A 23046-nucleotide genomic window follows, 5' to 3' on the forward strand; every position below is an offset into this window, starting at 1 on the left:
AGCACGGGGCTGCCAGCACTGTGGGTCATGGAGTCCAGCGCCTCACCATTGCTCTGGCCGGGCACCCTGGCCGGGGAAATGCTGACGTGCGTGTGGGCGGAGACGTCCATGAGCCAGCGGAGAAGAGAAGGAGCTGGTGGGAACCAGCACAAAACCAAGCAAAATTAAATGTGGCTGCTGACCCTCAGAGTCGCAGGGGTTTGGGGAAGGGAAGGCTGCAAGGGGAAAGTTGGGTCTTCTGTTGTGCTTTGGAAGGTGAATGCAATTTTGATCATCAGGCAAAAGCAGGGACAGCACTTTAGAATGTGGGGACTGCGGCCCTGAGGGGATGCGCATGGTCATTGGGAAACCCAGGGTGGACACTAGCCTGACTGGAGGGGCCGAGGAGGTGTAGGAGCTGGACAGGAGTGGCCAAGGGTTACACTGGGCCTCACAGCATGGACTGGAGCAAGGAGCCACTGTGGGACCTCCTGCATGACCCGTGCTTTACGGAGATGACCGGTACCGGGCAGGAATGGATGAGAGGGCTGGGACCCTTTTATCCACATAAAATAGGAGGTGAGGTCCCAGGCTAGTGTCACAGTCAGGGGGGCAGAGAACACGGAAGTTTACAAGGGACAGAGGGATAAAGAGATAGACAGAAATTCAGAATGACTGATCTTGTACAGCTGGCTTCACATCCTCCAGATCTGTTGGAAGGCAGGACTAGGTATTAAGATGTCATAAAGATATAACAAATAGGCACTGCCAAGTTTCTGAGGATCTGAGCTGCCTAGGCACACCAGGTCATCCACAATGCCAGAGAAAGATGGGGACTGAAAGCCAATCGTGCCTTCTAGTTTTAACCTTTTTCTTAATTTCCTCCTTATCACCAAACCCGCTGAGCCAAAAATTATTTTAAACGATTCACTCACATTTTCTATCCCTATTTAATTTATGCTCATGTGTAATGAAACACCCAGAAAGAAGATACAAGCAGATGAGGGGGAGAATAGCTTCTCCATGTAGCCGGTCTTTCCTGGGACAATAAAAGCAACCATCTCCACTAATTTGGTCCCGCTGGTCATTTCCTCCTTGCTGGTTTTGACAGAATTCCTAGTATGCATGTGGCTGTTTTTCCAGTGATGAACCCAAGTGAGTTCTGCTGTGGGAGTGTGAGAAGTAGCTCTGGAGGGACGAGTGAGGGAAATCAGAGCTTAACAAAATGGGCCGAACCTCTGTAATCACGGTGCGTCCACAGTGGCCGGCTGCCCTCCTGGCTCTGCTTTCTCCTGCCCGAGCATGTTAGCACCTGCCTGCCTTAGACACACACCTAGACCCACAGAGGACGGAATCACGGGCTAAGGGTCCCTGAGGAAAAACAGTAACACTTCCAGACACATTGGTAGGTTTGTGCTAAAACTTCCCAGAGCCACAGGAATGCTCTCTTTAGGAACAGGAACAGGACAGAGGGAGTGAGTTTCTGCATCTCAGCCACTTCGGAATTAGCACCACTGTGCAGGGGGCAGGGCACCGAACAGGACGAGCCTTTGGGGAGAGCATAAGAGAGCCTGGTGGTCGTCATCGGCTCACATTCTGGAGTCGGGGGAGCCGTCCTGCCAGGCCCCCTGGAGCTCTTAGGCTTTTCTGTACCTCGGTTGTAAGGTCAGCAGTTTAGTATCCGTACATCCGCAGTTGCGTGATCCCAGAAATCTGGCCCATTTTAGGTTCATGTCTACCTCCTAGACTGTCCTTCTGGGGAAGGTGTGAAATCACTCCTCACAAGAGTATCATAGTTTACGCTTGTTCTGTAACCATGTCTTGAACCTCACGCTCTGTGAGCTGGGCACCTGCTCAAGATGCTCAGGATATAATGACGAATTATTCACCGCCTTTGTTCTCCAGAGGAGACAGCTAGGTAAACAGGTCACCCAGTTCACCGCCTTCAGAGTCCAGTGCCATCATCTGTAGAAGTGAGATCATCGTGGTGTCCATGCCACAGGCTTGTTGCGAGAATTCCTCTGGTTAGACATGAACAGCACTGAGAACCACATCTGGCACGTAATAAGCCTGATGTAAGTGCTGGCTCTGGCGATGAACTGACCTCGTTGGCACCAACATGCCGCATGACCACAGCAGGCCCAGCAGGCGCAGAATGGGGGGAGTGAAGTAATGATCCAGGGAAATTTTCAAGAGAGGTCATTTTTGAACTGGGTCTTGAAGGGAGAGTAGGAGTTGACCAAGAAGACAACAGAAAGAAACTTCCAATTTGAGGGGAAAGTAGCAAAAGCCAGGGGTATGGTAATATCAGGTGGTTGGGGGAACTTAGCAGTTCTGGAGTGAGGGTGGAGGCCTGTGGGTCGTGGTGAGAAAACGGCCCAGTCCCAAGGGGAGAGGCGCCTTGAGGGCTCGCCTTGGGTTTCTCTGTGAAAGAGGGGAGGTGATCGCTGAGGGCGGGGAGCCAGGGAATGAGCCCAGGGACACAGGCTACCTGGTGGGACGGAGCTGAGGATGGAGACTACATTTGGGGGTGAGCAAATAAGTAAAATCCACGGGAGAAAAGTAGTACATGTTGTAGGAGAGACTCTGATCAGAAGTTAGATGGGAGAGGTTACTTCCAACTGCAGAGCAGACCCCACAGAGACGCAGTGTGAACACAGAGACATGGGCTGCACAGCAGAGAGACTGCGGGAGCCCTGACTGATGTGTCAGGAAAGGGAGCTTTATTTCTAGGCCATTGGTACATTTTAAACTGAGGAGTGACGAGATCAGATGTGTGGTCCAGGAATGTCATTTTGGCAGGACTGTGGCAGTTAAACTGCCGCATTCAAAGCAGACCAAGAGTTGGAGAAAAAGGCCTCAAAGACCAAGAGTGGAACCCCACAGTGTTCCCTGACAGGAGCCCCAGGTGTGAAGTTGAGCGTGCTCGCCCCCCTTGCACGTGCGCTAGCCCACCCTCCCCCGGCCCCTCCCCTGCTGCCCTTCCCGGCCACATTCTCCGAGGGAGCCTGCAACCCACAGGACTCAGCCCCACCCCCACCGGCACTACACGGTGCCCAAGAATGTGGGGTACAGCGGAGGACTACAAGGTTACCCCTAAGACACCCTGAGGGCTAGTGTAACCCTACACTTTCCTTAATTTGGAACATCTCTGGGAGGCTTCAGTACTGCTGTCATGAACCAGTGGGTCAGTGCAGCCAGTTTCACCAGGCCCCCGGAGTGCCTGGTGGAGCCTTGCCGCAGGTTGAACAGCCCACCATGGATGCCACGTGAGTGGGTGGGCCACTGTAACCAGCATGCCCACAGCTCAGCACCATACGGGGCACCTGAGCCCTCCACGTGACAACAGGTCCTCACAGAACATCCCTCCAGATGTGGAGACCGTCTCTGGGTTCCAGATGAGGGAATGGAGGTCAGCAACGTTAAAGTCACTTGTGGAGGGTTATGCTGTTAGTGGACTTGAACCTAGGCTGAATTCTAATCTCCTGCCTGTTTGAAAGTGTGTTCACACTACTGAACTGGTGATGGCCAAGTGTAGTCCTCATGGCACATCGTAGCACAGTCTCTTTGAAGGTTCATGGGTTGCCATGAGCAAAAGAGTGCATTGCACCCGTTCACTGCCTTCTGCTACTGTGAGCCTCAGCCTGACTGCTGTGTGACAGACAGCACCAATGCCTGAATCCCTGAGGGCCATGGACCAGCGTACTTTAGGCAGGAAACAAAAGATGGTGGGTGCTTGCTGAATAGCACTCACCTTGCTGTTGTTGTCACTGGGTGAGTTTTATCTCAGGGCCCCTCCATGACCACGGCTCCATGGTGGGCATGCGCCGTGTCCTGGGGTTCTTCCAGTGCCCAGACTCACATCTGCCTCTCCCTCCTTCTGCCGCAGATCCTGGCGCCCCTGTGAAATTGCCTTGTCTGCCAGTGAAACTGTCGCCTCCGCTACCTCCAAAGAAAGTCATGATCTGTATGCCTGTAGGGGGGCCAGACCTCTCCCTGGCATCCTACGCAGCCCAGAAGAGTGGCCAGCAGGGTGGGGCCCAGCACCACCACACAGTCCTGCCCTCCCAGATCCAGCACCAGCTGCAGTATGGCAGCCTGGGCCCGCATCTCCCCTCCGCCACTGGCTCCCTCCCCATGCACCCCTCGGGCTGCAGGATGATTGACGAGCTGAACAAAACGCTGGCCATGACCATGCAGAGGCTGGAAAGGTAATGGGGCGGCGGGGCTGTGGGGTGGGGGTGGCAAGGTGAAGGTTGGAGGGAAGGACCTGGCTGGGGAGGGGGAAGGAGAAGGGCTGGGGGTCTGATCAGAACAGAGAGATGTGAAGACCAGGGCGGGGCTTATGCCCCTGGGGCAGAGGGGCAGGAGACCAAAATCTGAATGTCAAGGAAAGTGTGGAAGAAAAAAATAACGTTGCCGATTGCCCACCTAGAGAGCAATCACATTTATCAAAAGGGAAAAGTAACATACACGCTAGCACATACCAAATTTCTGTAAGTCTTAACGTTTTTTGGAAGCAGACACACATGATCATGAATAGTGGGGAGATGGGTAGAAAAATCTTTTTATTTTCTATTTCATGTCTTTCTGGACTGTTTAGTCCTTTTATTTTATAGATATTTCTTTTATGACATAGAAATGCCCATTTGAATGTAAAATCAGAAAAGATGAGAGCTGGCAGACCGGTGGTGGAAAACCGGAGGGATAGGAAAGGTGGAGAGGTGTGCCCTGGTTCGTGCTGGTGGGTAAGGCAGAGCACTGTCATCTGCTCAGGTGTGTGGGAGCCTCCGATATTTAACAACGGGCGTGGCCCCCTCTTATACTAGAGTCTGCTCCCAGCAGCATGGCCAGGAGATCTGCCCAGAAAACCCCGCAGGCGGGCCTGCAGCACAGACCCCGCCTCCCAGTGCCGGGGACAGTGCCCACGCTGCTTCTGAATAGCTCTGATGTGTGCATGCGTGCATGTGTGTGTTCAAATACCACCCTTCTGGTGCCCAAGAGGTGGCTGAAATTCCCCAGTATGACTCCGAGGCATGTTCCTTGACCTAGTTCCCTGGCATGGGAAGAAAAAAGTGGTGATCTAGCATGAAGGGACCTTTGGTGGCTGTCCCAGGTTAGTGACCTCCGTTGACTGGGTCCTACAGATGGGAAATGGCACTGTGGGGTCTCAGCCGATTGCCAGGCAGAGACCCAGAGGCAAGGCTACACTGTTGGGAGCTTTCTGTTGCAGTTGCCCAACTCTCAGCGGCTTTCTCCCTCCCGCTCCGCCGGGCATTCTGTGCTCGGGGAACCTGTGACTGAGAGGGAAGTGGCTGCCACGAGTGAGTCTGACCTGACTGTGCCACATAAACAGCTGCCTTCACAGAACAGAAACGTGCTTAGCCCCTTGTCATCATTTTCAACTACTGTTGTTGTTAATGAGGACAATACTAATTTAACATTTCGATGGCACTTTTTAATTGATCGCACACCTCTGTTATCATCTTAATCTTCACCCCACCTGGGGAGACCACATGCAGAAACTGCGGAAGGCTGAGTCCCCCAGTGCCAGCTACTCAGAGAGAGGGCCACCAACTGCTTGGTGCCCATCCACAAGCGGGTACAGACATTGAGAGCAAGGCTTTGCACATTTTGATAGCAATTTGACAGATTAATTTTGTCTGTTGAATCTTATAATAAAAAGGAATTTCATTTTTTATATTTATCACAAAACATCTATTTGTGAAGGACTAAAAATTATAATATGTAAATCAACCAACCCACCAACAGAACTGGTGCCCCCCGTAGACATTTAGGAAAGCACTGCCCTAGGGAGCAGCTCCAGCCGGGTCTTCCGGCTGCAACTCCAGAACTCTTCATTCCCGTGCACCTGCTTTCCTAAAGACCTGACAGTCAACACAGTTTCCTCTCCCTGTGTCTACTACAGACCCAGTCAGTTTTCCTATCTCTCAGGAGCTTCACTCAATTGAAAAAGATACTCACGACAATGGACTAGGAGGATATTGCTAAAGACATGTCCACTTAACACGTGCCATTTGAAAAGGTTCCATTGGAAGTACTAAGCAACAAGTTACACTGTTTTCCTCAGTTCAGTAATTTCTGTGTATTTGTAGAACATCAGTTGACTATAGAATAACGGGTAGGTCTTGACATAAACTGAGTCAGATGCTTCGTCGAAATGAATCTGGAGAACGAATGTGGGGCGGTGGGAGAGCAGGCGCTATGGGAGGTGGGGGTGAGCAGGAGGACGGCATGAACTTGGCAGCTGAGCCAAGGCAGTCCCCAGGCTCTTCTTACCGCCTCTGTCTCCCTCCCTCCCATCCGAGGTCAAGGCCCAGGGTTGTTCTGATAGACCAGCCAGGACATCGGGAATTAATGCATGGGTCACTTGCAGGAGCTTGCCCTTCAGAAAAGAGAGGCTTTCCTCCCAACCAGTTCAAGGTTGAGAGACTTTTCTGAGCATCCACAATGTCTTCCATCCAGGATTCCCGGCAGAATCTGGGAATGGAACAAGGTCCCAGGCCACTTGTCACTTGAGTGCAGGAACTGCCACTGCCGCCAGTGATGTCATTCTTTTATTTTCTAAAACGTCTCCCTGTTGTTCTAAGTTTAATACAGAAGGAAACAATTCTTTTTCTCTCTTCTCCTGGCAATTTCCAGTGACCCCTCCCACACCAAAAATAAACACTGCGAGAAGAAAGAAACATGACTGAACACTTAGGCCTTGTGCCTGAGTCTCACAGAATGTCACCCGCGGAGCACTGGCCCAGACCTTCAGGCTGCTGCTGATGAAACATTGTGGCTAACATGAGAATTGAGTAAAGAAAAAGCAGTTGTAATGTCTGGCTTTGGACCATAAATTTGAATAGTCATATTACAGTTAAAAGGGACCTTGGAGGCCATCTAGGCAAGCCGCCCACCCATTGCAGTATTCCTGACTGTCCTCTAGTCTCGTCAAGAAAGGGAACCTCTCTAGGTCCCAAGTTATCTTTGCCTTATCAGCAAAGTCTGATTATTACAAAATTTTTTATTATACCAAGCTGAAAGTTTGACTTATTATAAACCCGCGAATCTTATTTCTAATCTTCTTTTACTGTGAAGGCCTTCAAATCTTTGAAGATAGCTTACTTTATCTGTCTTCCCTCCTCTATGCTAATAATTCCAAATTCATGTGATCATTTATCGAGATGGTTTCTAGACCTTTTACCATCTTGTCTATGTTCTCCCAAGATTATTCGAAATCAATTCTCCTTTGTAGGATGTTCTTCATCACTCCCCTAGCCTGAATCCTGCTTGATAACACTAAAAAATAGTGTGTGGTTCGATGGTTGCAACACTGACTCACCAGATCTGGTGGGAGGGGTGCAGCGGAGAGAACCGGAGACCAGAGGAAGCCGACTTGAGGTCCATATTTACCCAAAGTCACAGGCTGCCCCAGGCAGTGTGGCTGGTCCGGAGGCACGCCCCGCGGCATGGCTGAGCATGCGGGTCCCAGAATCCAGCTGCCAGGGTTTCAGCCTCAGAGATACTACTCTTTCATGTCTTTGATTCCTCATGCGTAAAACGGGAATATTAACAATACCACCAACCTCACTAGAGTTGTTTGTGAAGAAAATCACTCACTCCTCTTGTTGGATGACATAACAGTAAGTGACCAATAATTGGTGGTGAATGTTAAGCAACATTATATAGCACAAAAATTTGCCTTCAGTGCCCCTAAAAGGCAAGTTGCGAATAAGTCTGATCTTATTTTGTGGTAGATTGTTTGTGTCAGTTTCCTTAACTAGTTGTTTTCCTTAGTTTTCTCTCCACCAATGATGATTCATATCTTTTCTGAAGGTGACACTTTATTATTTCAAATAGTATGCAGTGTTTATTTTTAATGTTTATTTTTAATGTAGTAAGCTCTGTGACCTGGTTGGCACCAGTCTTGGAATTTACACTTCCAATCCTACTCAGCCACTAATTCTCATTCCCATCTTAATTCAGTTGATCAGTTCTGTTAGCTGAGAATTAAATGACCACCTTCAAGAATATGGCAAATATAATAATTTCAGACGTGGCCAAAAAAATTGAAATCAATAGCCCCCTAAATCTCTCCAAAACCTCTACAATTCTATTATTCAATAATTATTTTAGGCCTTTCAAAGAGCACACACCGTTCATTGTCCTAGTATAAATACATTTCATAGTAACAATTACTTTTCTTCATGTGACTTCAAGGGCCACAGGAAATTCTAAAGACAGGTTCTTGGTTCTGAACTACAACAGACGGCCCCCAGGGTTTCTCTTAGCCTTCACAGTCTGCCCACTTTATTGGCAGGTGGAAACAATGACATTTCCATCTGAAAATAAAGAAGCGCTTCAGGGTGATGAGCAGAGGTGTGTTGGTGCCCTAGCAAGACTTCAACTCTGAACACCGAAGTGTTACGTTTGCACACTGGCATAGTTGCAGAAGTGCAGAATTTTGCTCATCATCATACAGATGGCAAACATGTTTAAGTGAAATGAGTCTCCAGAGAAATATTTCTTTCTCTTCTGTTGATGTCGTCTCTTTAAAATCTCATGCAGTCCTGGGTAGACATTTGTCCCTGACCCTTTGAGGTCAGAGTTTTATCAAACTCTTATTTTAGGTCAGTTCTTTGATTTTAAAGCATGTACTTATCATCTGTAAGTGACTGCCTCTAGTTACTGTTTTACAGTTTAACTGCTGTTCCAAGGGCAGGACGAGATTTCAGTGCAAGGTATTTATTGTTGCTGTGAGCAAGAAACACCTACCCTACGAGGCTGGTGGGCAGACTAGAGGAAGGTTAAAATGAGACTGTACAAACCATTAACATCTTCTGAAGTCTTAAGAAGATTAAAAAGGGAAGTGCATTTTCAAAAGAGAATCTGCACCTGAATTCCTTTGTGTACATTAATAGAGACTCTGGCCCAATACATGAATATTGAATCTTTGATCTACAAACCATTATTGAGAAAGATTTTGCAGCCTCCAAATATAAAAACACTAGCCCTGGCTGGTGTGGCTCAGTGGGTTGAGTGCTGGCCTGCAAACCAAAGGGTCACGGGTTCTATTCCCAGTCAGGGCACATGCCTGGTTTGTAGGGGGTATGCAAGAGGCAACCACACATTGATGTTTCTCTCCATCTTTTTCTCCCTCCCTTCCCCTCTCTAAAAATAAATAAATATCTTAGAAAATAAAAACGCTAAAGGAAGTGTTTTAATATATCAACAAATAATATCTATAATGACTGGATTAGGATAGTTGCCAGTGTTTAAGTATAACCCTAGCTAAAACAGCAACCACCAGCACTGGTGTTCACAAAGTACCACTGATCTCGAAACAATCCGTGAGGTGGGCCAATAGGTTTCTCCATTTAACTGATAAGGAACTGAAGACCAAGATGCACAACTAGCAAATGGCCCGGCTGGGGCTCAAACATAGGCCTCCTCACTCCACCCCCTGTCCTCCCGGCACCACCGTCCAACCAAGCATGACCTAGGATGTCGGCTGATGTCTAGGTACGAAGCCTTATGAAAGAGCCGCCATTGGGTGGTCCCTCCATCAGAAATGGAGAATGCAGAAGTGGTGGGCTGCTGGTCAGACTCCGCATGTCTTATTGGTTCATTCGTCACATCCCAAGCCCAGTGTTTCAGAAATGTGGGTCGGTATAAAGAAGGTCACGGTTTCTGCTCACTAAGTGCAACAAGAAGCGAAAGCTCTAAGTTTGAGTTTCTTATCTCAGGAGGCTAATCCTAGGCCTGATAAAACACACAATGTATGCCCGTTTTTCTGAAATGGAGCTGATTATTTCTCGGCTCTCAGTGGTTATTTCTGTCATTTTCATCCTCCAGCACTGCAGTTTGTAACATAGTTCCTCACACATTTTTGGTCTCTAAGAAGAAAACGGCTGACTGTTCTCTCTCCCCTCTGAAAACTCTCTTTGTAAGTTGTGCTGACTAAATTACAAAAGCTGGTCCTCCTGAAGTTTAACTTCATTTCCATTGTCATATTTATAGATAATAAACTTTATAAGTCCTTTGAGGAGATCAATGTCTCTTTTTTTTTCATTTTCACAGTTGTTGCATTTGAACTCAGATGCCAGAAAGCAACATTCCGTTATCATACATTTTTCTTTAGAAATGATGGTGAAATGGTTTTCAGGTATTTTCAGTGTAGACTAAGGATTTGAAATACACAGTGATTTTTAATTTCAAAACCTGCCCTGATTTTCTACAAGAGTATCAAAGGTGTTTGCCAACTGGTAATCCCCACCCATTTTGAGTCACACACTCTGCCAGGCACATGGCGGCCCACATATTACCCTGTGGTAATGAATCTCGAAAAGCGACAGACGGTTGTCCTGGCCCTGAAGTGCTGTGATGTCTTGGCATTCATTCGTTATGAATTATTAAAAAACAAGCTGCCTTTCCCTCAATAGTAAACATGAAAGGTAAGGCAGTCTCTTAATTTTTTAAATTTAGAGATTTCTCAAAAATGTGATGACCATTTAATAGCAGGGAAATGGGGAAGGTGGACTGGGAATCAGAGAGGTGCGTTCTCCACCTGCATGTCTCCTGCTTGGTTTAGTGCAGGTAAGGGACAGGGTCGAACTTTCCAAACAGAAGACTCACTAAATGTTATTCATGATCGAGAAAGAAAAAGGGGGGAGAAGAAAGTTTTTCACCTCCCTGATGGGGTCGTAGGGACATGATGAGGAAGAGAGTTTGAAATGCTTGCTTTTTTACCAATTTACGACAACCATTTTGCTTTCAAGCTTTCTGAATGCTTCTGTCTTTAGTATATCTCTTGTAAGTAGCCCGCCTCCTGTTTTAGATAAACAAGTATTTATTATTTCATCTTTTTCATAAAGGAAGACATTCAGGCAGGCTATTGCATTTTATGGGGAGACAGTGAGGACGCACCAAAGTCTACATTCTCGTGAGCTTTCGTTTTAGCGGGAGAGGCCTGAAAAGCCAAAGACGATGTTACATTTTGCAAAGTGCAGACAGGGGTCTGCAGAAAGATAAAGTGGGGGATTGAGAGGAGATGACGGTGATGCCTTTCTATCCTCAAGGAAATGCATCATTAACGTGGCCACAGTAAACCCACACCTTCCTCCTTCTTATTGACGGCACTGCATTATCCAAGGCTGCGTTATCCAGCTTGGTAACTGTTCCTGCCTCTCTCGTGTCCTATTCTCCCTGCACACCTGCTCACCCATCCATGTGCCACTCACACCAGCATCTGTTGTACAGCTCACACCTAGAAATCAGACCTGCCTCAGTGTCCCACAAGAGCCCCTAACCCTGTGGCTCTTCGAAGCAAAATTCATACTAAACAAATAGTTGGGTTATGTGAGCATCTATTATCTTTGCTTTTCATTATACAGATAATTATTATTTCCATGTTTTCTGAATTTTTAGTGCAAACTGCATTTCATAGTGAGCATATACATATACCAAAAAATGTAGTGAGGGTCCTCTGGGAGACAACTGCATGGTTAATGGGAAGACCACGGCCCTGGAGTGAGAAAACCCAAGGCCACATGCTTGCTGTGATCACTTCACTTATGTTCTCAAAAACTTAGTGTTCTCGTCAAAAAGTCAAGGTAATAACAACACCCTTCCTAACTTCGCACGTTTTTGTGAGATTAAATGAGGTAATGAACATTTACAAAGCACTTTTACAGGTCCCACCAAGGACCATGTGTGTTAGCCACTGCAGCAAATCTGAAGGCTGCCCTGCTCCCGCCTCCTGAGCAGTCAGCCCCGGGCAGAGGGAATAGAATGGACATATTCCAGCCTGGTGCAGCTGCCCAGCAGCTCGTCAATGTCATGACTACTCCTGGGTTTTTGCATCCTCATCCCTGTAATATGTGTCATGAAAATTACATCATTTGGAGCTACCTGGATGGGGAACAGAATCTCATTTTTCTCCCTGTAGAATAATCTAGGGTCTTTGATGTTTATTTAAATTCATTACGAAATGGCATACAAGAAGAAAGTTTAGGGTCCTCTTCTACTGCACCTTACAAAGCGACCTAACTCTGGACACTCCTGACTAAAGTGGCCTGAGAGCCCGTAAGTGCAGAACTGGAACACGGACACCCTTGAGCTCTCTCTCTTCCATCTGTGCTCACGGAGGCGGCCCTGGGACGGAGGGCACGGGGGCACCATGCCGTTCTTCCTCGCATAGATCTCTGTGCTTTATCTCGTTGGGTTATCTTCTTAGGGAAAAACTCTAGATCACTATATATAAAACTCTAGTTATTCTCTCGCAGGGATACTTCCCCTGCAACAGCAAGACCTTAAGGACCAGGGATCATTACTTTAGTGAATTAAATGATGAGAAGTGTAATATGACCAAGTCTCTGGTTCCAAGAGACTTCAATCCAAATACTGAGTCAACTTTTCCATCCGTTCCAAAAACATGTACAAAATGGGACTTGGATATGAAGGAAATGAACCATCAGCCTCTGTCTGTGAAAGACTTACAGTCGGCAGGGGTAGGGGGTGCGTGCCCAGACATGAAACTACAACAAAACGTGACAGGTGCTATAACAGAGTTGAGGACCCAGACCCTAGGGGCACAGGGGAGGGGCTGACTTCCCTTGAAAAACTTAGGAAAGGCTGTTCAAAGGAAATGGCATTTGAACTCTCCCTCAAGTGTGCGCGGTGTGCTTCAGTCGCCAGACTCTGAGGGGATAGTTCTGAGGTGGCCCGCTGTGGTGGAGACCCTGGGTGTACAGTGACGGAGGGTGACAGATGAGACCGAGTGTGCCGTGGGTCAGGTTGTGAGGCGCCCCTGCTCCCTGCCGAAGAGGGTGGAACTTGTTGTGTACGGCGAGACCCCTCTAAGGTCTTAACTGGGAGAATTGTATGGTCAGACCTGTTCGACAGTAGTAAAGGGTGGGCTGAGTGGTGGTGGGGAGAAGGGAAGGTTCTGGAAGAAGAGTAAGGACCGGAGCCATCGCAGGGCTGCTCCTTCTGCGCAGGTGGTATAGTGACATCCGTGAGAGGGTGGGTTCTGTCGTCCTGCTGCCTGTGGTCGGTGATGCCTGCATCCCTCCAGCTGGGACTTTGGTGCCTCGTTTTTCCTCTCTAAAATGGGGGGAACCACGGTATATACCCCCATCTCATGGGGTAGTTGTAAGACCTAAATGAATCCATATAGAGCACAGTGTGAGCATTTAAAAATGTTAACTTTTATCATCATAATGTACAGTAGTAGTCCACATGAGTTAAGGAAGGCTCCATATAGGTTAAGATGAGGGGCTTTGTGTTTACCTCCTTTGTGTTTAAGTTCCTGCTCGGCCACCAGGCAGAGGAACAGAACACAACCCGCGTGCAGTGAGATCCACTTGAATTCCAAGCAAACTGAAAGCCTAACTTCAAAGAATTTGGCATGAATGGTCTAGAATAGATCTGATTACATGAGTCAGCTCTTCCTCGGGGAGGTTGACAGGTGCTCTGGAAGATGTGGGGACTCTTTCAGGCCACTAGAGTGTCATTTTGTAAGTCACTAATCTGGGCAAGGTAATGAGAAAAGCTGTTTTGCTCAGGAGTCAGCTCGGAGCTCCTACCTTAATGGGGTAACTGCTCGGGGACTTACGAGGGCTGCAAATAACTTAGGGAAACTGAAATAGCATCGAATTGTTGGTACAGCCCCCAGAGTGACAGGCAGAGAGCCAGGAGTGAGAGACTTAGGAGACAGGATCCGGACGGTTCTTTCTCACTCCATGGACACTGCAGATCCTGGGCGTAGTGCCGAAGGGCTTACGTGGGACGGCCCTGAGAGTGTGGCTCAGGGCAGAGCCATTGTGGAGACTCCAGGCCTGTGGTTCCCACTGGGCAGTTCCCCTCCCCAAAAGACATTTGGCCATGTCTGCTGATATGTTGGGTTATTACAAGGAGAGCAGATGCCATTAGCATATGATGGTTAGAGACCAAGGGAGCCCCAAACATCCTGCAATGCACAGGGCAGCCCCCAGCACAAGGAGGTGTCTAGGGCAAAATGCCAGTCATGCTGTGGTTGAAGGGCCCGGGCCGTCATTTAACCTGGATGTGATGTACGCACAGCGGTGGTACATAAAGCAAGTTTAGGACAACCTTCTATAAAAGTTTTAATAGCCATATTTATTTTAATGTGTTATAAACACATAATTAGCCACAAAACCTATTATTATAAAGATATTAGGGCTTAAGAGGAGGCTAAATTAATAAGTTTTTTTAAGTTGTTGGTTTAAAAATACAAAGGACCATATTTTGTCATATATAATGCACATTTTTTTTGCCCAAAGTTTTGAGGGAAAATAAGGATGCATATTATACATGGGTAGTAATAATTCTGTATCTATATGAATGTTTTTAATTCTTTCATTTATGTTTATGCATTAAAAGTGTAATTCTGGAAAGCAATAACAGTATCCTATGCAAAAGAATGCCCTAGAATATGATAATCATTTTTGTTTCTAAATATATATTGGTTAGTTAGTTAATTAATTAATTAAAACAAAATTTTTTTTTCCTGAACGTCTGGGTGAAAAACATGGGCACACATATACACAGGAGCACATTACACACAGCAAAATATGGTAAATGATAGTGTAAATGGACTTCAAATATGGCACAGACAACAGAAAACTAAGGAGTGTGGACATGAACAAAGTTTGGGAATACTGGTTTAGACCAGGGGTCAAAAATCTTCCTGTGAAGGTCCAGTTAGTTAATATTGGAGACTCTGTGGCAGGCACTCAGCTCTGCCATTCTGGTGCAAAAGCTACTATAGTCACAACAGTAGATGAGCAAATGACCCCCCTCAACATCCCGACCATCACAATCCCTCGTCTAAGGTGAATCCTTTACACTTAGCGCCCTAGGCATGGCCTGACCATGACTGGGTAGAACACTATCACTTACCCTGGTTAGCAAGATTTAAAATAGTTACAAAGTAATAATGCCTACTTTGTACATGTGCTGTTGAGAAGACATGATGTTCTCTGCACCTCACACATGTATAATTAGTGGGACATGCGTTTAATGAAAGTTCACAATGTTACAAGTACCATAACTCAGTTTTGGGATACAGTGGGTTCAGATTTGGTCCTTTCTTTACTACCAGTGTGATTTATTACCCTCTTGGAGCCTCTAGTTCCTGCTTACTAAAATGAGGATAATGACACCTCCCCTGCTATTATAAAGATGAAATGAGACACTGGATATGAAAGTTCCTAGAACAGTGGGTGACACGCTCAGTAAATGTTCACTGTCCCACACCCTCCTTTCCTTCTCTGCCTCCGTTCTCCACCTGTTTGATAAGGACGCCCTTTTCGTCATTACCACACCCATGAAAGTGGCAACCACATCAGGGGTGCCCGCAGCCTTGCAGTGCACCACCAGATGCCTTTCTGAAAATGGAAAACAGATCTCTTAATTAATACCCTGTAAATATGGTTTGTCAGCCACTTACACATGCACCTATGTATCAGGGATCCCGGCCCATATTTCTTTCATCCAGCAAAAACAACAAACGGTTACTGACTGTCCACTTTGTGTCAGACGTGGCACTAGGCACCTGCCACAACTGTGAATTAGACATGGTCCCTGCCCCTCAAGGCACCTGCAGCTTGGCTGGGGAAGGGAAGATAGTAAGCCAACAGATGTTCACAGTTACATATTACTATTGAGGAATCTCCCAAGAACTTAGGCACCGTGTTGCCTGAGACAGTTATTAAAAGGTAAGCAGAAATTAAGGTGAGGGTGAAATGGGAGCACGTTCCAGGCCAAGTGTGTGCAATGCATTGTTGTGTGTGACCAGGGAGTGAATTATATGTGGATGAAGGCTGGGTTTTGTCCCCATATAATCTATGGGTCAGATTGTGCAAGGCATTGAATGTCGTGCTGGGTTTAAATGACCTCTTCCAGGTTTTCACTTTTCGTCAGCCGTGAGACCTTTCCTGTGGAGCACATCTTCTAAGTGACAACTCTGTACTGTAAAGTCAGCATTCCCGAGATCGATACTCAGCGGGGCATTCCCCTTCCTGCCCACAGCCCCCAGGGGTGGAGGCCAAATGGAATAAGGTGCAACACTTAGGTTGATTTTGTTCTTTGCCTTGAATAGTGCAGCTCATGATGCAGTAACTGACTTTTCCACTTGAGTCACTCCTGAAACACTGGCGTCATAGACGGGGCAGGCAGGCAGAGGGCTCACGGGTGAGGCTAGATCTGAGTTTTAGAACGTGGCTCTGACAACCATGTGTTTGCAAGGAGACTGAAGTGGGGAGTGATTGGAAAGCACCCGGAAGGCTGTTTTCACAGATAACAAGTGAGGGTCTCACGTAAGGGCATGGCCAGCGGGACACGTGCCCTACAAAAGGTGCGGCTCACCCAGTGCTGCAGCTGAGGGAGCTGAGGCTCGGAGACATTAAATAATAAAATAATGATAATAATTTGACCAATAGTAAAGGAAAAAAATTGGACTTGAATTTGTATCCTACCTCCTCAGACTAAGGTTGCATAATAAACTTCCTGGCCTCCTTCTTTGCTCTTACTTGTCTTTCCTTGCCTTCCCGTGCGTCTCCAGACTTACCAGGTACATGGATCATCTGCATGGTGTTATTCCTTCTTCTCAGAGTTTTGGCAGTCAAGGGATATTTATTAATGGAACATTTTAAAACCCGTTTGGTAGATTCGCTTAGCCTCCTGGAAAACACCTTTTCCATTCTTCTGGCATATTAGACATTCTGGCGCATGGTAAAGTCACACTTCAGGAAGATGACCTTATTGGCCAGGCAAGGTCTCCAGCTATTTCTACACTAGAGCCCCCACCGGGCAGTCGCTGATGGCCATGACTGGTCCCTATTTTACAAGACAAGTAGGTAGCATGATACCCGCCTAAGCAGTGGAGGGTAATGGGAGCTGCTTTATAATCCCTTTCTATTCAAAGTCTCACACTTCCCACGAGTCCTTGAGGGAAGAGAAACCACAGTCTCCTGTTTATCACAGGGCATAGTTTATCTCCCTTTGCATAATATTTCTCCTTTCTCTTTCCTCTCAAGGCAGTTTGGAACCATCTGCCTTAAGGAACTAATACCTTCTGGTTTTCAGTTTTTTTCCCCACCAAACATGAATGTCTGTCAGCTACTGTTCATCCCTTGCCATGTGATAGTCCCAGTTCCGTGCCTTTGCAGGAACCCTCCTTAGCTATCTGTGGATTACGGAGAGGAAGGCAGGGGCGGGGCAAACAGGAGCCATGGAATGGGATTTTTGGCTCTTCTGTCTCTACTTCCCATAATATCCAATGTAGAATCACCAGCAGCAGTGGAACACGGTGCATGTTGTTGCCTGAGGAAGGGCTGTCTCCTGAGGTGGGGCACCAACTCCCGCCAGTCAGTCCCCGTGCAGCCTGCAATTACATTCCTCGCCCAGAGACCCTCTATCTTGTACTCCACCTTCCTCCTCTCCTTACCATTTGTATTAAACTAGGTAGGAAATGGATCCCTTTAGCTGCTAGTATCTAAGAAGATGCTTCATTTTTGTAAATATTGGATTTAATCTTAGTGGTTGAAGGGAATTTTTTTTAGCTGATTGAATTCATTGCCTTGAATATCAGAGCTCAAAATGTGTTAACTAGATTTTCCATTTGTGTCACTGAGGAGTTATGTGAAAAACACAAAGAGCAAAATAGCCCTTTGGAAACAATGGAAGGGAGAAAGTTAATTGAATTGAAATTAGACATAGCAATAATTCAACACATAATCGAAAGTTTCCAAGGAGACTCTCATGCATTCATATCTCATGGCTAAGACTTTTCTTTTGTATAAAATATTTTAAGGTAAATTTATTGATATATAATAAATATAACTTCACACTCCATTATCTTATGAATGTCTAACGCTTTGGGGAGGGAACTGCGATGAGTTTTCTATGCTGAGAAATTCCCTAAATCAGAGGTGTCAAACTCATTTTCACCAGGGGCCACGTCAGCCTTGAAGTTGCCTTCAAAGGGCTGAAAGTAATTTCAACACCTTAACAGTTAAGGAGTAGTTACACTTATACAAAAATTATTTCAGCCTTTTGAAGGCAATCACAAGGCTGATGTGGCCTCCAATGAAAATGAGGTTGACACCCTTGCCCTAAATGAAAGATGCAAATTCTTCTCCCAGTTAACCTGAACATGAATTGGAAACTTGAACTATGTGTTTCTGGCCCATGATTCTTGCTGAGCTTCATTCAGAGCCTGTCATAAAAAGGATTCTAAATTTCTCAGGATCGCAATGCAGGGTAGACTCTATGGAGAAAGTAACTACTTTATTTTCTTTAGTTTTGATGTTATGCATTTCCCAATTTTACTACAATGAACATATATGGCTCCTATTTATGAAGCAAAGCATTTTTAATTAAAAAATACATTTTATCGGAGCTGGCTCAATTTAAAAAGGAAAAGACCAAGAATATCATCATTGTTGCTTCCTGGAAAATTGACCCACGGAAAAATAAAAGAACCAAGACTGTCATTACCTGTGGCTGCTGAGCGTCTGACCCCTTTCCTGGGGAGAGAAGCCTCTGTAAGTCATCCTTGACCACATCCACCCTGATGTTCCTGAACGGGTTGCCAGCCCTGTGGTCCCAGGGCTTCTCTCTCCCTGATCACCATGCCTGAAAACAGTCTGTCTCTCTCTCAGTCAGTCCCTCCCGATCACACTGCTTGGCTTTGAAAGCTAGCACCTCATACACTATCTCTTTCTGGATCTCCAGCTTCTCCATCAAAGTAATTCTTTTACTCCCCCCGTGAGACGTGTGGGTGGCAAAGGAGCTTTCCTCTGGCACTTGCGTGTATGGATCTTAACCAGAAAAACCTATGGAATGAAATTTTTTCAATTTTGTGGGGGTTTTTTCATTGTAAATACACAGGACAAAGAAAATTACGACTCTAACTCTTCTGAAGTGTACGGTTCAGTGTAGTGAGCCCAACCCCACTGCTGTGCTAGGACCACCACCGTCCCTCCACGGGGGTTAGAACTCCTCCTCCCCAGGCTATGCTGCTACCAGAAAACTCCGCTGTCCTTCAGGGGTTCAGCTGTAAGTTGAGAAATGAGACTTCAATGGCCCTGGAGACCCTCTGTCTCTTAGGACTGGACAACTGAGTTTTAACAGCGTTTTGATGCATTTATGTGACTCTAACCAGAATGAATGTCTCCCTTTCCCCTTCTCTTTAAACAGCTCTGAGCAGCGGGTTCCCTGTTCCACTTCGTACCACAGCTCTGGTTTGCACTCGGGTGACAGTATCACAAAGGCAGGACCTCTGGGCCTTCCAGAAATAAGACAAGTGCCAACTGTTGTGATTGAATGTGATGACAATAAAGAAAATGTGCCTCATGAATCAGACTACGAAGACTCATCTTGCCTATACACAAGAGAAGAGGAGGAGGAAGAGGATGAAGAAGACGATGACAGCTCATTGTATACCAGTGCGTGCACCCAGTTCTTCAGCTGGGGTGGGGGGCTTATAGAAAGAGCACTGCTGAGCTGCCCTGCACTCTGGTTCCGGTTCGGGGTCTGGTGTCATCTGGCCCTGGTCTCAGGGCAGCTCAGTTAACCTCTCAGGGTTTCGGTTTCTTCATCAGTAAAATGAAAGTGTAGGTGTCCTCTAAATGTCCTCATAAATCTACAAATTATATCACACTGCCACCTGCTACTTCTTAGATGGCACTTCTTTTCTTTGACTATTTCCCTTGGGCAGCAGCCCCTCCCTCAAAAAAGGGGTGGGGACCCTAACCTTCAATTCCAGTCTACATAATACTCAGATATACCCACCATTCTGTGTGCAGCAAATTCATTTTAAGCAGACTTCAATAACTTTAGAAGGCCTGAATTTATATTTCTTATTTAAGGCCTTCAAGTGTGTCAAGAGAGAAGAAATGAAGGAAGCAAAGTTCAAAATCTGTCATTCTGGCATTTATCATTCATAAATGATAAACGCATCACAGTTAAGTGATGAGAGACTGATATTTGCTTAACTCTTTTAATAAATGAATTTATATTATAGCAGCTTTTCACTGAATATATACTGCATCTGACCACATACTAAGACTTTTATTCTATGACCTACACCTTGCAACACCCAGTGGCATCGACACTGTTGCCCCACTTTACAGAGAAGGGAAGGAAAGGGAGAGGTTAGTGACCTGCCCAGAGCCTCCCATCTGCCAAGCGGCAGTGCTAGGGTTTGACGCCGGCTACGTCTCATGGCAAAGCCCATGTTCTTATACCAGGGGAGAAAGAGAGAACACTAGTACTGAATAAATTCAGAGGAATCTCCCAAACTTGCTGCTTCCCAGTCTTATTCTCCTGCTTTGTGAGAGCCCTGGTGAGCAATGAAATGTCGAGGAGAGGACCACAGAGGGGCCCCCCAAGGCCCGCATAATCCATGAGTAGGAGGTGCGGCTGCTCAGCCACTGAGTGCTGTTTTCTTGCCCGAAGAACTGAAGGTGTTAGATGAGCGTAACTCACTCTCAGCACGAGTGACAGTTCAGACCAGACAAGTCCTTGCCGTGGGGTGGTCCCATGCACTACAGGGTGTTTAATAGCATCCCTGGCCTCTGCCCACTAGATACCAGGGGCACCCTCCCCCTGAACCCCAGTTTTTACAACCAAAAATGTCTAAACTTTGCCAAGTGTCTCTTTGGGGAGCAAGATCACCCCTGGTTGAGAACCACGGATTTATTCCAGGCGGAAGGAAGCCCTGGCTGGCTGCTCAGAACCTGTTACTCTGAAAAGAAAAAACAGTCCCTGAATATGGCCTGTTTCACTGGCCTCACTCCCACCCCGTGCAGACCCCACTCTGTCTGCCCAGCCTTACTTTCCTTCACAGCACCCCCTCGCTCCACAGTCACTGGTCTCTTTTGTCTCCTGTGATTACTGGGCTTATCCGCCAAATGCAGATGCCCACCCACCTGCCGCCTGCGCGAATCCTATTTGTCCTGCAGGCACCAGCCCCTCCTGCTCTGTGAAGCTGCCCACAGTTACTGAAGGCCTCTGTCCTTTCTCCCGGCTTTGCATTCTCTTCCACTCCAGTCTGTCCTGCTTTGCTTTATGATGTTACCTGCATGCTGGAAGTTCCCAGAGAGCAAAGACCTAGTCATAGGCTCCCCATGTGCTCCTCACATGCTCAACACATTGTGTGATGTGTGGAACATGTAGACCAGGAACTTGATGGAAGCACCATTTGGGGCCTTAACCACTCTCAGGGGTTAACCCCATTGTCTTCCTGCCTTTCGCCTGTGGCCCACACATGTGTGCCAGCATCATTAACTTGTTTCTCCCTCCTGCAGGCTCCCTGGCCATGAAGGTGTGCAGGAAGGACTCCTTAGCCATCAAACTCAGCAACAGGCCCTCCAAGAGAGAGCTGGAAGAAAAGAACATCCTTCCCAGGCAGACAGATGAAGAAAGGCTGGAGCTGAGGCAGCAGATTGGCAGCAAGCTCACCAGGTAGGACGGCAGAACCACCAGCTCTACAGATATTTGGTAGGAGACCAGTCTCTGTCCCGGCTCAGTTCTGGGTGTCTTTTGAAGAGCTTACTACAGAAAAAGTCAGTGGAAAACATTCCATTTCTTCTCCAGGTTAGCTTTTATAGTGCCCTCTCCTTTACCCATTCAAACCTGGGAAATTTTATTTGATTTGAGATTCAGGGAGAAGCTGAGAGGCAGGTTTGCAGGATAAGAACCACATGTGAAAGACCACCACTATCTAGTAGAATTAAGGGCCTCTGTACACAGGAGTTGTGGTTGGGTTAATGACAAAGCGATCAAATAAACACCCTTTCTTCTATACTATACAACCAGAAGACGTCAGTGGCTCCTAATGATACCTCATCACTAAACCGTGACTCTCCTGAGTGATTGCTTTTTTTGTACAGATATCACAGACACAGCCATCGGGTATGCTATATTACTATACCACATACCTGTGTGTGTTTGTAATCTACAGCGTGTTTGTACGATATTACCTTACATTAGTGGAGCACTTGTTATTTGCCTGGCATTTTTCTAAAACATTTCACATGCATTAAATCACTTAATGTTTGAGGCTTCCTAAGAAGTGGCCATTTCATGCCCTCTTTATAGATGAGAACACAGGCATACAGAACTTCAGTTATCACACAGAATGGCTCCAGAGGGTGCCCCCTTGGCCACCATATTGCTCCAACTCTCTATAATAACAGTCGTCACATGAGCCCCCGCTTGGTCCCAGGCACTGATAAGTGTTTGGGTGCAATGTGTAGACATCTTCCGGCTTTCATCCTACTGTCTCTCTCCCTAGCTGTATAGCCATGGGTAACTCTCTATTCTCTTTGCTCGTGTTTCTGTACTTGTAAAATGTGCAGTCGTAGGAATTAAATAATGTAAGTAAAGCTGTTAAAACAGTCCCTAGCCCATAGCAAATATTCAGCTACCTGTTATTATTTCATTTTCTTCTCCCAACAGCTCCCCCACCTCGGTAGCTTTCATTATCATCTTCACAAGTACCAGGAGCACACTGGTCCCTACAGAGGCTGTGGAGGCACAGGTGCCATGCAGTGGGGCACTGGGACCCCGCCTTCCCACCTGATCGATTTCGTTTCTTAAGGACAGCTTGTTTCTCATAATTGACTTGGTTTCCTCCTGGAACAGGTTGTTTTAATCTTGCTGTGTAAAATAATTAACATTGGTGGATGATTTCTCCTTGCATTGCACAGTCGTTGGAATTGCGGAATGAAAATATTTAACCACCTACTCCCCCTGCCCCCTTCCCTGTCTGTCAGTGAGTGTGGTACACATCCACACTTTGGTCTTCCAGATCTCTGTTAGTCAGTGCCTCAGTGATGGCTACTCACAGCACTCTGGAGAGCCTGTCCCATTGAGGGAGAGCCTGATTCTGCCTTCTGTTGAACTGAACTCTGTGTCCATGCAACTCCCACCTATGGGTCTTGTTCCCTTTTTTTTCTGCACCTACTCAAAGCCTCATACCTCTTAACATGCATGCTTTAGGTTGCTTGCAGACAGTGATCCTGGGCTCCC

The 23046-nt window shown here is 46.7% G+C and overlaps 1 protein-coding gene across 5 annotated transcripts in view; it reads left to right on the forward strand.

Annotated features, from left to right (window-relative positions):
- LOC119051265 (phosphatase and actin regulator 1) overlaps positions 1 to 23046 on the forward strand; it is a 293468-nt gene that overhangs the window by 229273 nt on the left and 41149 nt on the right. For all 5 annotated transcript variants that reach the window (XM_053668235.1, XM_053668234.1, XM_037147945.2 and 2 more), the window contains 3 exons: positions 3869 to 4190; positions 19210 to 19457; positions 21321 to 21477. In XM_053668235.1, coding sequence (XP_053524210.1) covers positions 3869 to 4190; positions 19210 to 19457; positions 21321 to 21477 — 727 coding nt within the window. The remainder of the gene's footprint in view (positions 1 to 3868; positions 4191 to 19209; positions 19458 to 21320; positions 21478 to 23046) is intronic.

This window comes from Artibeus jamaicensis, unplaced genomic scaffold (assembly GCF_021234435.1).
Source record: "Artibeus jamaicensis isolate MK-2021 breed Jamaican fruit bat unplaced genomic scaffold, CSHL_Jam_final contig_482, whole genome shotgun sequence".
Lineage (NCBI taxonomy): Eukaryota > Metazoa > Chordata > Mammalia > Chiroptera > Phyllostomidae > Artibeus > Artibeus jamaicensis.